The following is a 16,115-nucleotide window of genomic DNA, read 5'->3' on the forward strand; positions in this document are numbered from 1 at the left end:
TTTAAATATGAAGTAAATAGCTTCTGGATTGAGCCAAAGAATTAAATTGCTTCCTCCAAAGATGTCCAGAGATTAGTTCAGCTGTATAACAGATGAATCTGCAGTCTCATGTTTTCCTAGTATATGCTGAATATTTTTATTTTTACTTTGTTTCTTTTCCCTGTCTTTTGACATCTGAAATACAGTTTATTTAGAAGCAGCACGGTGGGATGAACTAAACACCTAGTTAAGACAATTGAATAATTTCCATTATCAAACAGGGTGGGGAAAAAAAGGTCCTCAAGAATGCATACAGCCCTTGTGTGTGGAAATCTTTTCATGAGCTTTTGATGCTACAAAGCAACATAAAAATACATGGCTTAATTCAGTACATAAGAAAAGAACAGGGAAAACACTATGTGGTATAACATACCTCTAAAAGCAAATACTTTAATAGGTTGTCAAGCAGTGTATGAATGCTAATGTTGAAGTACTGTGAAACTCTGCAGTGGGACGAATACTTACAACTGTGGCATCTCTGCTCTGGAATTGATGTAAAACCAGTAGTTTTTCCTTCCCCACTCCCTCCTGATTCTACTGGTGATAAGTAAAAATAAGCTGACATCATTATTTTGAGGTTTTAATTTCTTTGTTTCTTTTCTCCTGTTTAGAACTTTGCAATTATTTCTGATTTGGCAGGTTTTCATTTCTAGTCTGCTGCTTTGCTTGGTTCCTTTAGAATATAGAATTGGCTGGACCATATGTTATATCCAAAATAAGCTATGTTTGATAATTTTATTTTTTAATATTTCTAATAACTTGCCAGAAAACTAAATAATTTGCTTCAAAAAAGCAGAAGGCTTTTTTCCTTTTACTACATTATTGATATGCTGGCTTTTTTATCTAAGGAAAGTGCAAACATCTGGCTTTTACTACTTAATTATCCTTTAAAAAAATTTCAAACCAAACAATAACCAAAATCTCTAGCCCAAGATGTTGCCTTTTTTTAAAGGCTGTATGGAAATGTATAACTTGAAACATAAGTTAAGAATATATGCATACAATCCTTTATTATTTTTAAAGATTTTTATGTTTTTTGCCAATTTCTAACTAAACACAAATATTTTAAAGGATGGATTTCTTTTGTTGAGAGAACCAGTGTAAGGTTCTTTATTTTCTTTCTCTTTGGTGTGTACTTGACTTACCTAAACAGCTGCCAAGGCTTCTTTACATCTATTAGTAAGCTGCTGTTACCTTTGCCAGTGATGTGTAATGGAATAAAGTACTGGGAAGCAGCTTTTGACTCTGAATACCCTTTGTCATCAAGGAAGAACTTACTGGCCATCTTTTGTAATATCTTCTGAAATATGTAGGACTTAAATTGAGGGTAGAAAAATTGAAACATGAAAATGAAGATTTCTCTAACTTCGAACATTGTCCCATCAGATTAAAAATGGGTTTTAATTTGCTCTTCATGGATTAGTTGTATCTGCAAAATGATAGTTGTTATGCACTCATATTTTTGCCTTTTTCAGTGATGTGCCTGTGAAAAAGATTACATTGCAAGTGTTACAGCAGTTTTGTTTAAAAAAAGTTACATGCATTAAAAAATATTTCACATCACTTTTATACTTTTCTTTAATGCTATGATTGAACAATATGGCCTTTCCTCATTATCTCCCAAGCAGCTCAGTTTTCCTGTCAGCTTCCAGGCAGCAATTTCTTTTGCTGATGTTGGAGAGAACTAAATTTTTTTCATTTTCATGTCTCAAACTAGAGTGTCTGGTTCCTGAGATATATGTATGCATTACTGGCATTAGAGTACAATTTATTTCCATTTTGGTCTTTGACTTTTTAATGAATTATAAACTTATCAAATACCTCTAAAAAAAGCTCAATTTCAGAGAAGAAAATTGTATATCTCTCAGACGCTATCTTCAGTAGTATCACAAAAGTTCATTAACTAAAATATTTGTGAACGAACTAAGAGTTTTGCTTTGTTCTCTACCCAGAAGGTAGTTACAGCAAATGTTAGGGCATTGTAAAAGGTTTTTTTTTATTTTGGTGGTCATTGCTTTGTTGTTTTTTTTTAATGCAACCAGCAATGTTTATTTGTAAATCACTGAAGTTATTTAAACCTACCAAAGCAAAGCCAAATAAGCATGCAAGATACTGAATGTTTCTGTAATCGGGATGTTAATTTAAAATAATTTTATACAAAGGTGTGAGGCATTTCTGATTGATTTTCCCTTTGTTCTCTTATAGGAGCTTTGAAAAAGAAGGAAAATATACTCAGTAAAAAACTTGATAATAAAGTACTTCTGTATGCTGCAGTGGTAGCTTTGGAACATTACCAAAGTTTACACCCCGAGCTTACTTAGCCATTTTAGTTCATGGCTTATTAACTACATTTTTGTTGTGGAGTACTAAGTCATTTTTGACAAATTCTTGCACTGGTGCTAAATAGTCTTGTTTAATTAGAGTATAGTAATAAGCAAGTGTGGGGGAAGACCCTAAAGGTGGAATGTTCTGTATGTTCTTTCTGTAGGAAAAGTAATAGGAAAAAATGGAAAACTGATTCAGGAAATAGTGGACAAATCTGGTGTTGTAAGAGTGCGAATTGAGGCTGAAAATGATAAAAATATTCCCCAAGAAGAGGTATGTTTTCAGTTAATGTGATTTCTGTATGTGTTTATTGGTGGTTATATTCTACTTAGTGATAAAATACATTCTTCCTTGTATCTTTGTAGTGCTGAGATAGTTTCCATTAATATGTGTTTTTTCTGATAGAATCGTTATTTCCCTGTTAAATGCTGAGGGGCATTTTAATATAAATCTGGATTAAATCTATATTAAATGGTAAAATAGTCAATGTTTAGATTTAAAGGATTCATTTCTATGTCATATTTCATTTGCAATGATAAATTCTTACAGAAAAAAGTCTTGAACTAGCCCAATAAGCAACAGGGTGCTATTATTGCTGCAGGCTAAAATTTTCAACATTTTTAATATGTTTGCCTACAGAATAATAGAAGGGTAAAAGAGCAAGTAGTCATGGCTGCAATTAGTATGTCAGGTTTTCCTTTTTCTTCTGGCTTGAAAAAAGTTTATTTTTATCTGTTTCTTATGCATATAAAGTCTGCTCAGTATTCGCCACTGAAACTAAGTTGAAGATCGGTACTTTTGCTTTGAAGACAGAAATAAGGTTCAATAAATAAGCACTTTGATGCTTTTCTATGGGTAAAATTGCTTGACATTGTTACCAACTCATTCTTAATGGTTGGTATTGCTATACCTAGAATCCACTGCTAAAAGCAACAATGAGCCATTTCCTTAAATACCTTTTTAAGTCACTTGTCTTGTGATCTTTTAATAATTGATACGATGTGTTAGTTAATATGAGTTTAGAAATTTCATTGCTCTCTATCAGGTTGTATCAAATATTTATGAAACTTGAAATACACCAGATAATAAAAAATTTCAGTTAGCAATGCCTGTGGCTAAAGGATTTTAATCATAGAATGGTTTGGGCTCGAAGGAACCCTAAAGACCACCTAGTTCTAACACCCCTCCCATGGGCAGGGACACTTTCCACTAGACAGATTGCTCGAAGCACCATCCAGCCTGGCCTTGAGCATTTCCAGGGACAGGGCATCCACAGCTGCTCTGGACAACCTGTGCCAGCCCCCACACAGCACTTTACCTCACAGTAAAGAATTTCTTCCTCATAGCTCATCTAAATCTACCCTGTTTCAGTTTAAAGCCATTGCCCCTTGTGCTGTCGCTACAGGCCCTTGTAAACAGCCCCTCCCCAGCTCTCTCATCGCCCCCTTTATGTACTGGCAGGCTGCTCTAAGGTCTCCCTGGAGCCTTCTCTTCTCCAGGCTGAACCACCCCAACTCTCACTCAGCCTGTCCTCACAGCAGAGGTGCCTCAGCCTCTGATCATCTTCATGGCTTCCCCTGGATTTGCTCCAGTGGGTTCATGTCATTGTTACGTTGGAGGCCCCAGAGCTGAACGCAGCACTGTAGGTGGGGTCTCATGAGAGCATAACCTCCCTCAGCCTTCTGTCCACACTTCTTTTGACGCAGCCCGGGATATGGTTGGCTTTCTGAGCTACAAGCGCACATTGCTGAGCTGCCTGTCCACCAGCACCTCCCATGTCCTTTGCCTCAGGGCTGCTCTCAATGCATTCTCCACCCAGCCTACATTTGTGCTTGGGATTGTGCCCACCCATGTGCAGGACCTTGCACTTGGCCTTGTTGCACCTCATGAGGTTTGCACAGGCCCGCCTCTCAAGCCTGCCAAGGTCCCTCTAGGTGGCATCCCTTTGTTGGCATAGTCAGCAAACTTGCGGAGAGTGCACTCAATCCCGCTGTCCATGTTGCCAACAAAGATGTTAAACAGCACTGGTCCCAGTACCAACCCCTGAGGAAAGCCGCTCATGACTGGTCTCCATGTGGACATTGAGCTGTTGACCACAACTTTTGGAGTGTGACCATCCAGCCAGTTCCTCATCCACTGAGTTGTCCTATCAAATCCACATCTCTCCAGTTTAGAGACAAGGATGTTGTGCAGAACAGTTCTAAATGCTTTGCACAAGTCCAGGTAGATGACATCAGTTCCTCTTTCCTTATCCACCCGTGCTGTAACCCCGTCGTAGAAGGCCATCAAATTTGCCAGGCATGATTTGCCCTTAGTGAAGCCATGTTGGCTGTCACTAATCACCTCCTTATTTTCCATGTACCTTAGCACAGTTTCCAGCAGGATCTGCTCCATCATCTTGCTGGGCACAGAGGTGAGCCTGACTGGCCTGTGGTTCCCTGGGTTGTGTTTTTTTCTTTTTTTTAAAATGGGTGTGATGTTTCCCTTTTTCTAGTCAGTGGGAACTTCACTTGGCTGCCACTTCTGGACTATTTGGACTTCTCAAATATGATGGATAGTGGCTTTAACCACTTCGTCTTCCAGTTCCCTCAGGACTCATGGCTGCATCTCATCAGGTCCCATGGACTTGTGCACCTTCAGGTTCCTTAAATGGTCTTGAACCTGATCTTTGCCTACAGCAGGAAGTTCTTCATTCTCCCAGTCCCTGCCTTTGCCTTCCATGACTTAGGTGGTTTGGCTGGAGCACTTGCCAGTGAAGATAAGCAAAAAAAGTCATGGAATATATCAACCTTCTCGGTATCCCAGGTAACTAGGTCCCCCATTTCCTTCTAGAGAGGGCCCGTTTTCCCTAGTCTTCCTTTTTTATCACTGAAGTACCTATACAAGCTGTTCTTGTTGCCCTTGACATCCCTGGCCAGATTTAATTCTATCAGGGCTTTAGCTTTCCTAACCTGGTCCCTGGCTGCTTGGACGATTTCTCTGTATTCCTCCCAAGCCAGCTGTCCTTCCACCCTCTGTAGGCTTCCTTTTTGTGTTTGAGTTTGTCCATGAGCTTTTTGTTCATCCATGCAGGCCTCCTGGCATTTTTGTCTGACTTCCTTTTCGTTGGGGTACATCGCTCCTGAGCTTGAAGGAGGTGATTTTTAAATATTAACCAGCTTTCTTGGGGCCCTCTTCCCTTGAGGGCTTTATCCCATGGTACTCTGCCAAGCAGATCCCTGAAGAGACCAAAGTCAGCTCTCCTGAAGGCCAGGGTAGCGAGCTTGCTGTGTACCCTCCTTGGTGCCGTAGGATCTTGAGCCCCACTGTTTCATGGTCAATGCAGCCAAAGCTATGTCCTGCTGTGCGCTCGTGAATATTAAGTGTTGAGCTCTCTTAGGATTAGATGATTGTGTAATAAAGGTTTTCCTTGTTATTTGATGCAAGTGTGTAAGTTTTAACAAAAGTTGTTTGTATGTGAAAGAAAAGAACACCTGAAAAGCAGAGACAAGTTACAGACTTGCCACTCTTAAGGAACCTCAGCATACTGTGTGTGTATTATTTCTTAAGATAATTTGTGTCTCATATCACTTGACTTTTGTGAATAAACAGTCCTTTGTTTTGTGTAAAATACCTTTTATCTTGTAAAGGGTATGGATACAGTGAAAACTAAAGGTGTCTTTAGAGGTCATGAGATACCAAAACAAAATTTAAGTTATTCAGTAGGTGTAGCCAGGCTCAGGGTCTGCAATACCATAGGTTTCAGCAGCCAAGTGTCCATTAGACTTTCAGGTTGACTTCTGCAGTCCTCAGTGAAGCTTATGCTACCATGGTGATGCTGCAGCTGGTATAAGAGTCAAGTAGTTTAACGCTAGCTCATTGAGTCTGCGTGGGCTACAATCACACCTCTAAAATGCTGCATAGACATACTTTAGTGTCAGGAGTTTTGGTGTGGAAATCATCTTTGTCTGCTAAGGTTTACTTGCTTTCAGGACTCGGGGGGGCGGGGGGGGGGGGGCTTGTAGGTAGATTTCTTAACCTGCTTTGGCCACATAAGTTACTCTTTTGATATTTTATGTCAAAGTACCATAATTTCATGCATTAGAATTTCCCACTTTACATTTTCCGGGTATTCATTGAATTGCTTAAAGTGCTTGATAAAGTAAAAGAGATGCAAGTTAGCAATTGTTACCTGAAGTACTAACTCTGTTTTTTTTGTTTACCTCGTACAATCTGGAAGATCCTCAAGAAGGATCGGGTTTTGTTTTGTGACATGGTGTTAATACAATTTACTTTGATCTTTTCTAAAAGGTTTCTTTATTGCAATGTAGCCTAAAAGAACATAGTGTGAGAGAGTAAGCATGTGATCAGCAAAGGTGGTACTAATTTTGAAGGGAGGAAACCTGTTTTGAATTGGCTTTTTTTCCCTTGTTCAGAAAAATAAATGTTGGTATTGTGATGTGTATGATCTAAATTTTCTTACTAAAAATAAAAAGCCCTTTGCATAAAGGGAATTAGTCTACATGATCTAGTCAACATGAAAATTTAAATATACTGTTGTCTCACTTTTTTAGTTCATGCTTATGCATGTTGTAAAACTTATTTTAAAGTTTTACAGTAATACAGCAATATGTTTGGTTCTCTTCAGTATTTGATGTGTATTCAATAACCATAAGACTGCTGTTAACTGTGTTTTAGGGAATGGTACCATTTGTGTTTGTGGGAACCAAGGATAGCATCACTAATGCAACTGTTCTTCTGGATTATCATCTTAATTATTTAAAGGTAAGGAATGTGATGCTGCTTTACCACCAAAACTTTTCTATTAATACTTAAGATGGTAATAGTAAGATGATCAAAATTTGTTTGGGCCCCAAAGGCTGTTGAAAAACTGATGTTATAACAGGTTTGCAGTATAAAAAGGTGTGTTGTAAAAGCCATGTTGTACTAAAAGAATCATTCATCTGAAGAATGGAGGGAAACCCAATTTTTTCAGAGTGCAAAATATAAAGGAGTAAGAAAAAATAAAATCTGTTTCAAAAGATACCGACATCTTTATATACAAGGAATAGTCAGTCCCTCATGCAACTGCAAAGTAGCATGCTATGCAGACATCTTGTATACTGTGGGCATTTTATTTTAGAACTCTACAGCTCTTTTCCTATAGTTAATTGAATTTCATACTTGAGAACGTTTTGTAGTAATTCAGCTTTTTATATTGTGTTTTCCTCTTGGCACCATAACTTCTCCACTAGTTTGAGGTGCTTGTTGCCTTTTATATAGGGAGCAGAAAATATCCCACATTACTGCTTTATAGTTACTTATGGTTATTATGGCTGGGTGCTCAGTCTTTAATGGCAGGGCCAGATGCTAACAGTAGGGACTGCTTTGAGTTGATTTAACTAAATATGTTCTGGCATCTTTTCTGAAACCTCCAGACCATTCATAACTCGATACATGTCCAGTCTGTGCAGTAGCTCTCATTGAGTCTTCTAGAATGCTGAGTTTTCTTTACATAGCTAAAAAACTTCTCAGTACAGGTATCAGAGGACTTAGAAGAAGAAACTATTTTGTTCCTTTACCCACTCAATAGCTATACCTTTTAACCCTGCTGGTGGAGTACTTGGATTTATCAGTGTTCTAGAGCAGAGGTAAAGCAGCTCTGCAACTTAACCTGATGGTAGTAGAGGCAGAGAAAGACCACATGAAAACTACTAGTAAAAATCAAGCTCCTTTCTTGCATGCTCACTATTATTTCAGAAGATATTTCTGTTTTAACTACTTTGGCTGCCTTAAAAATGGGTACACAAGTCAGCGGGACCTGCTGGGATGCATCTCTGAGCGCCAAAGGATCTTGTCAAAGTCCTCAGTGGACTAGGTGACCTCCAGAGGTCCCTTCCAGTATCACACCAGAACTTCCGTAAATAGTATTCTCCCCTATTTATTAAAAAAAAAATAATAAAAATGGTTGTGATTGCCACTTTTTGGTACTAATGAGACAGCATCCCAAACTGACTAAAGTACTCCCTGTGTATGGGTTGCTGTAGATAATTACTGTCTGTGTTTATCTCTTTAGTAGTTATGTGTAGTAAGAATTCTGTGTGCTGGCTGCCTTTGCCTGAGTTACAGCACTTTGCTCTCTGTGCTGTTATGCTTCCCCACATCTGTGGTATTATTCATTATAATTAAGTAGAATGTAACTGCAGTGGAACCCCTAGCCCTTTTTATGAAGCAATACTTTTACATCATAATTGTTTAACAACTTTGTTATTTAAGTGTGACAATGTAAGAGGCTTGTGTTAGAATCCAGAATGTTTAAATTACGCCACTGTTGGAATGCTATAAATGGATGATATTACTGTGTTCAAAAAATAAAGGAATGTTAATTTCTGTTTAAAGAATGTTTAACTTCCCTAAGGGTAAAGATCTCATAAGTTTAATACTGAAGTATAGGTAATTGTGTTTGCTGAAAACAGTTGATCTGAGTGTTTTTCCTTGATGTATTTATTTTAAATAAACCTAAACTTGCCAACTCTGCTATGGGGAGAATCATATTGGTAACATATGAAAGTTTTATTGTAAACAGATAATTCTGAAAGTTGAGTTACTACTTTAGTATTAAATGGATTATTAGTTGCAGTATGTAAGCACTCTTTCTTTCCGAGAAGTGCATGTCTGTTCATTCAGATGATTAAATAGTGGTTACATATGAATTACTGTGCTTGTGTTTGTGTAGGAAGTGGACCAGCTGCGTTTGGAAAGATTGCAAATTGATGAGCAGCTTCGACAGATTGGAGCTACTTCTAGGCCACCACCAAATCGTACAGATAAGGAAAAAGGGTACATGACTGATGATGGTCCAGGACTTGGACGTGGCAGTCGACCTTATAGAAACAGAGGGCATAGCAGACGTGGTCCAGGCTATGCTTCAGGTAGGTAACCAGAAGTACACTTACAGTTTTAGGAGTGGCCTGTTTTGATTTCTTGAAAAAGACCAGTCTTGGAAACAGACACGTTAAAACAGAAATTCAGTTAATATTGACTATTAATATTTGAAGATTATGTAGAGCTTTTAGCTGTAGAAATATTCTGAAGTAAAATGTAGTGCTTCTGTGTAATCTACATTTATTTCCGTGCAGCCTCTGTCTCTTACAGCATGTTTAAGTCTTCTACATTACAAGCTCTTCAGGGCAAAGGGGTCTTTATCTGTATTTTGAACAATTCCTAATAATAAAGCCTCAGTTTTCATTTGAGCCTGTAACAGGCTATCTTAATGTGAGTATTTATAAGTGAAAATACTGTGTAGCTTGATCTGTAGAACAGCTGCTTTCCTCATTAAACGAACTTTTATGTTTTTACTAGAAGAGCATAGTCACTGCAATACAGCATTTATCTTAAAACCTTGTAGAATTGGTTAATGAATAGCTTTCAGGATGTGCGTCTTCAGAGCAATCTATTATTTCGTTATCTGTAGTGTAGGTCAGCTGGTGTTTGTCCTGACTGAAAAGCCTGTAGTATGAGCTTGGTAAGAATACAAAATTAATATTAATGTTTTAGTGCTGACACCCTTTCACTATTTTTAGAAAATGTGAATTCACCTGGCTAATAACATATGAGTTAAGGGGGGTGGGGAATGGGGAAAAGAACTAGCTTTCATCAGCGAAGGTGAGCTGTTAACTGGAAAAATTGTAATGGCTAGTTATTTTGGATTTGATAAATTTCTAGCATTCTAGCTTTGTTCTCTGCTTTTGTAGTATGTTACAGGCAGTTTCTTTATGGAATTTTTTTCTTTCATAGAGGAGTGGTGGTGGTTAGGGGAGACAGGACAGGTTATATTCAGAACTACCAGGTTTAGAAACATAAAAGAAAGTCTGGTCTGTTGGGCTTACATTCTACTAGACTTTTACTACATTTGCGTAGTAGATTCAATAACTCATTGATAGACTGATAACACCAAGTAGCTTTAATCATGTGGCACACAATTATTTAACTTTTATGTCTGTCTTGACTTTTTGAAGTAGTAATGTGTATTACACACTTCTGTATTATGTTAGAGGTTGGAATGCAAAAAATGACAGAACTGTTCATTAACAAAAGAAGAAAAATTTAAAATACTTTTTTCATTCTACTGTAGTGCTTTCATGCTAAGCTACACTGGCATGTTTGGATTTTTTTTATCCTCTTGATAGGAACTAATTCTGAAGCATCAAATGCTTCTGAAACAGAATCTGATCACAGAGATGAACTTAGTGATTGGTCAGCAGCCCCAGCAGAAGAGGAGCGAGACAACTACCTTCGTAGAGGAGATGGGCGAAGGCGTGGAGGTGGTGCAAGAGGGCAAGGAGGGAGGGGTCGCGGAGGATTCAAAGGTAAGTGTAGTCTTAGTTTTTTGTAAAAGAAGTCAGTGTTGGAAACCTTAAGCCGACTCACTTCTGTCAGCCTCTTTGTTGTTAGCTGTGCTCCAGCCTCCTGGCTATCCTGGTGGCCCTCTCCTGAACTTTATCTACTTTGTCAATCTCTTAAATTGAATATTTTTTCAGGTGTGTTAAATGTTGAGCAGAGAGGAATAATCCTTTCTTTTGACCTGCTGACCACACTCATACTAACACAACCTGTGGTGTAGTCGGTTGTCATTGTTGCAAGAGCACACCTGTGTCTTAAAGTTGTCCACCAGGACAGCTCCTTTTGTGTGGAGCTGCTGCATACAGTCAGTCCACAGCATGTGATCCTGCATGGGGTTATGCTGTTGAAGCTGTGGGACTTGGGTTTCATCTTTAAAGCTAAAGAGTTTTCTGTTAGCGCATTCCTTCAGCTTGTTAAGGTGCTTGTGATTAGCAGCCGTGACCTCCAGTGTATCAAACCACTTCCCACAGGTTGGTGTCATCTGCAGAAGTGCTGAGAAGGCATTCTATCCCAGTGTCTCTTTATACAGTATATTAGGCCTCTCTTCCCTATATAAATTGGGATAACACTCGATCATTTGCTTTCCTAATAAGCATATTGACTGAAGTTTGTGGGCTGTGCCATTGCACAAGGGGGTCAAGGAATAAAGTTCTAGTTTGTCAATGGATATAGAAAAATATTTTGTAATGCCTTACTCATTCAGCTGTCCATATTCCCACCATCTTGTGTTTTAATTTTCATGCAGCAGGATTATATAAGGTTGTAATTTATGTGTTCAGTGGCAAACACCAGACAAAACTAAGATGGAAGAACTTGTACATATATTTTATAATGTGACAGTTCTTTGTATGTATTTGTTTAAATATTTTTGTCTACAATTCTGCTTATTTCTTGAACTTTTTTCTAAGTATGGGTATTGCTTAATTTAATGAGATTTTTTTTGGAAAAAGGTAATGCGGAAATTTGAAATCTCATAAGCCATTAGAAGAAATGTGAACGTGTTAAACCTTACTAAAGCTGACTGGGTTCTTCTCTCCTATGGTTAGTCATTTTGTGAGCGGTGTTTTTTCTTCAGTCAGCAGTCTCTTAAACTGTGGTGGCTTTAAACACTGTGACTTTGTGTACTTGACTAACACCTGAGAATGTTCTCTTTAGTGATTCTTGGCCCATAGTTTCAGAACTGTTCTGTTACGGAGCATATTTAATGTTTTTTAACATAAAAATTTTGAAGTAATTCCCTATTATGCTTGCATAAATTTTAAGTAAAAGTGATCATACATCCTTGTAAAACAACTTAGTTGAGTAATTCTTCCTACAGGAAATGATGAACAGTCACGAACAGATAACCGTCAGCGTAACTCAAGAGATGCAAAAGGGAGAACAGCAGATGGATCTCTTGAGGTAATTTTTCTCTTACTGAAAGTCTGCACTGTTTAGAATTGTTTATCGTGTACTGACTATTATTAGTCTTCAGTGCCACAAGCAACACAGTAGCCTCGTGGTTCCTTATTGCCCAGTTCCCTAATCAGAGCTGCAGAAGTTTTGTGTCATTTTCTAACATATACACAGGTATCTTAGTATATTAAGTTGTGTAAAGATGCAATTTGTAATGTTAGTTTAGCTCTCCATTTGGTTAGAACTCTGAGCGTGAGTCCCAAGAATTTACTAACCAGCTTGACTGCAGTCTTTGTTTTTACTACCTTTTGGTTTTAGCTTTTCTTTCTTGCTGTGTTGCGTATTGTTGTCTGTCACCTATATACCTGTGGGAGGAGAGCCCTTAATGCTTTATATAAAGTGTGTTGTAGCCAGAATCTTCAGAGAAAGAAAGATTAAACTTCAGAAACTATTTTCACTACTAAATAAAACATTTGCAGTTGAAGGCAGTGTAGTCTAGAAAGTAAGTTAATGCACAGCAAGAAGCTGTTCAAATCATGTATTGAAATATTTTATAACCTTAAATATTTTATAGCCTTTTATAAAGATATTTCTGCAATTTTTTCAAGTATGTTTTGCTGCATAAAGTTATTCGGGCTGATATTTTATGTATATAAGTTAAGTTTCCCCACATGGGAACTGTTGTTGCTTAAAATGATAACATGCAAACCTTCTATCATCTCTTACCACATAGGGTGAGTTATGTTGGGAGGAAGAAATAATGAGCAGATGCACGCTGCTGCCTTCTGCATGGTGTTACTGGGAGTTGTGATTCTGATGGGACACTGAGATGACTCTTGGTTTGGTGTTAGAAAGCCTGTTTAAGAAAGGAGGGAGGAAAAAAAATGGAACAGGTGAACAAATGCTTAGTTTTCCAAGTGGGAGTGCTGAACTTGAAGGTGTAATACCTGAACGCACACCTGAAATACAAAAAAGTAACATGCCAAAAAAAATTTTTTTATGGCCACACAACTTCTATAGTTAATCAGTAATTAACTTACAGCATTTGAAGTAGACAATGGAGAATTGTGGTACTTAAAAAGAAACTAAGGCACCTATCAACAAGTCTTTTTCTCTGTAGCTCTGAGATCTTGACAAAATGATACTCTACATAAAAATAAGTACTTGAATATCATTTAAAACTGACTGATCAAGTTATAAAAATATACTTCAAGAAGTAAGGGCCTACCCCCTTTACAAACATAAAAATTTTGCTTCAAAAATTTTTTTAAAAAATTTTAACCACTTAAAAAGGCCTTAGAAGTCTCCTTGGATTAAATGAAACTTTTTTTCAGATTCAGAAGGTGGCTGAGTAGATACTTTTTTTGTGTGTGTGTGTTAGTATCATTTCATGGCAGCTTTCCTATGTATATTTTTTCCCAAAAAAATGTTAGTGTACAAGTAGAAAGTTGAATTATTAAAAGTGAAATGAGGTTTCAGAGTTCCATCTGCTATTAGTTCTTGAACTATCTTGCACAAACACACTGGAAAAATTTTTTTTAGCTTCCAAGGCTAGGTAGACAGGAGGTGTGTGGTTTTTTGTTTTTTTTTTTTATTTTGGTTGGTTTAGGTGACAAGTATTCTGCATTTTTTGAACAGAAAAGAATTCACACACTGTCCACTTCAGCTGGATACAAACAAAGCTATAAGGGTGTATAGCTTCGGACTGTTTAATAAATAGTATTCCTCCCAGGCCACTAAGGTAGCGAGTGCGTAAGGGGTGGATGAAAGGAAGGGAGTGCTTTATATAACTCTAACTTGTTCCAGATCAGAATTGACTGCAATAATGAAAGGAGTGTCCACACTAAAACATTACAGAATACCTCCAATGAAGGTAGTCGGCTGCGCACAGGTAAAGAACGTAATCAGAAGAAAGAGAAAACGGACAGCGCAGATGGTCAACAGCCGCTGGTGAATGGAGTACCCTAAACTGCATAAATCTGAAGTCATATTTCCTATACTGTTTCAGTAATTCCTATTCCATGTTAGAGAATCTTGTTAGGCCAAAGACAAATAGTAGGCAAGATGGCGCAGGGCATGAAATGAACATATGTTCTCTGTTAGCCTTTTTTAACATCAACAGTATGCAGTTGTTTTCAGAATAAGAAATTATTCAAATATTTACATAAAAATATCTGAATTTCCGAAAATCGCTTTCAAGTACATATTGCAATTCAAACAATGAAAGATTCTTTTTTGTTTGTTTAAAAATACTGAGCTGTGCATTGGTAAACTTTCTGTTCAGTTGTACCATTTTAACACATCGGGTCAAATTCACTGCTCAATTTCAATTTTCAGAATAAATAGTGTTTGCAGTAATCAAATTGGCTTCTGTTTTCAATCTAACTTACAAGTTCTTCATGAAATGCTATGTCGTTTTATGTCCTGTGTCAGTTCACATTCTGGTCCACCTTTTTCAATATTTTAGTGGACCCCGAAATATGTGTGATGTAACAATTGTCATTTTCATTAGCAAAAAAGTTGTATGATCTGTGCCTTTTTTATATCTTGGCAGGTAGGAATATTATATTTGGATGCAGAAATCAGGGAAGATGAGTTGGTAACACTAAATGTAAAATATATGTAGCAATCCTTGTCAGACGTTAGTACTTTATAGACAAGTGCATGCTTTCCATAATTTTTTCCTTACATAAACATTGAGTTAGACAGTTATAAGAATAGGAAATTTATTTTGCACTGAAGATTTGGCAAATAGTGTTATTGAAAAAGGGGTGTAATTTTTTTCTTTGTAGGCAGTACAGAAGCTTTTTTTTTAAAAAAAAAAAAATTTTTAAAAAAAACCTTTCCATTGTGGAAAACTAAAAAAATTCATTGTTACTGAGGGAACAAGTGTAACGTGTTCACAAGCTAGTAATGTGTGCCTGCTATTTGGCCAGATGACCAGTTCAAAGCGCCGATGTTTTTCATCCTCCCAAAATTTTTTTTTAATTGCTTATTTTAATTCAGGGGCTGTCTCAGGATAGGTAGGAAAAAAATCACCACATGTAATGCCCTGGAAAGTACAGATATAGTAGCTGGAAATACTGAAGGTAGAACAAAAATTTGTAAGAATTACCATCCAGGTTGAAGGTGTCACAAAATTTGATCCAAAGTACTGTTGTACAACAGGGAAGGGTGGGAAGTGGTGGGAGGAGACGTGCTTTCTTTTATTTCTCATCACACATTAAACTTACTGGGCAAAACTGTATAAGGACCTTCATTTTAATTCATTTTTATTCAGATTACTCCAATAGGAGAGCCACTGTTTATGTACAGAATTGTACAAACTTGACCTTGCCTCTGATGTATTTGTGAGTTTTGTTTCTTTGCTTTTTTCATTCTTTTTTTTTCCTTGCATACAGGTGAGCGTACTAAAAATGGCAACGAACTGCACATGATTTAACAAATATAAAAATGTCTTAAAAAGTATTGCCAAACATTAATGTTGATTTCTAGTTATTTATTTTGGGAATGTATAGTATTTGAAAACAGAAATTGGTACCTTGCACACATCATCTGTAAGCTGTTTGGTTTAAAATACTGTAGATAATTAACCAAGGTAGACTGACCTTGTAATGTAACTGCTCTTGGGCAATATTCTCTGTACATATTAGCTACAACAGATTGGATTTTATGTTGACATTTGTTTGGTTATAGTGCAATATATTTTGTATGCAAGCAGTTTCAATAAAGTTTGATCTTCCTCTGCTAACTGATGTTGATGCAATCCTTATAAATGATTGCTTTTAAAAATCTCAATTTACAAAAAATAGAAAGTAATGCGTTGTTTAGACTTTTACTGTAGCCATTGTTTTATTTACACATTTTAGAAGACTTCTAAAACATTACCAGTTTTCAAAATATGGCACATAAAGCTCAAGAAAACGCAATCTCCTGAAATGGTACAGTACCTGCTGAGTTGTCACACTACATGC

The 16,115-nt window shown here is 37.1% G+C and overlaps 1 protein-coding gene across 4 annotated transcripts in view; it reads left to right on the plus strand.

Moving 5' to 3' along the window:
- Positions 1-15,892, plus strand: part of FMR1 (fragile X messenger ribonucleoprotein 1) — a 31,710-nt gene extending 15,818 nt beyond the window's left edge. Inside the window, exons 10-15 of one of the 4 annotated variants that reach the window (XM_056359664.1) lie at positions 2,528-2,637; positions 7,042-7,128; positions 9,080-9,275; positions 10,533-10,712; positions 12,065-12,147; positions 12,875-13,938. In XM_056359664.1, coding sequence (XP_056215639.1) covers positions 2,528-2,637; positions 7,042-7,128; positions 9,080-9,275; positions 10,533-10,712; positions 12,065-12,147; positions 12,875-12,952 — 734 coding nt within the window. In that variant the 3' untranslated portion in view covers positions 12,953-13,938. The other 3 variants (XM_056359663.1, XM_056359665.1, XM_056359662.1) reach the window with 3 other exon arrangements.
- Positions 15,893-16,115: the final 223 nt, after the last annotated feature.

This window comes from Falco biarmicus, chromosome 14 (assembly GCF_023638135.1).
Source record: "Falco biarmicus isolate bFalBia1 chromosome 14, bFalBia1.pri, whole genome shotgun sequence".
Lineage (NCBI taxonomy): Eukaryota > Metazoa > Chordata > Aves > Falconiformes > Falconidae > Falco > Falco biarmicus.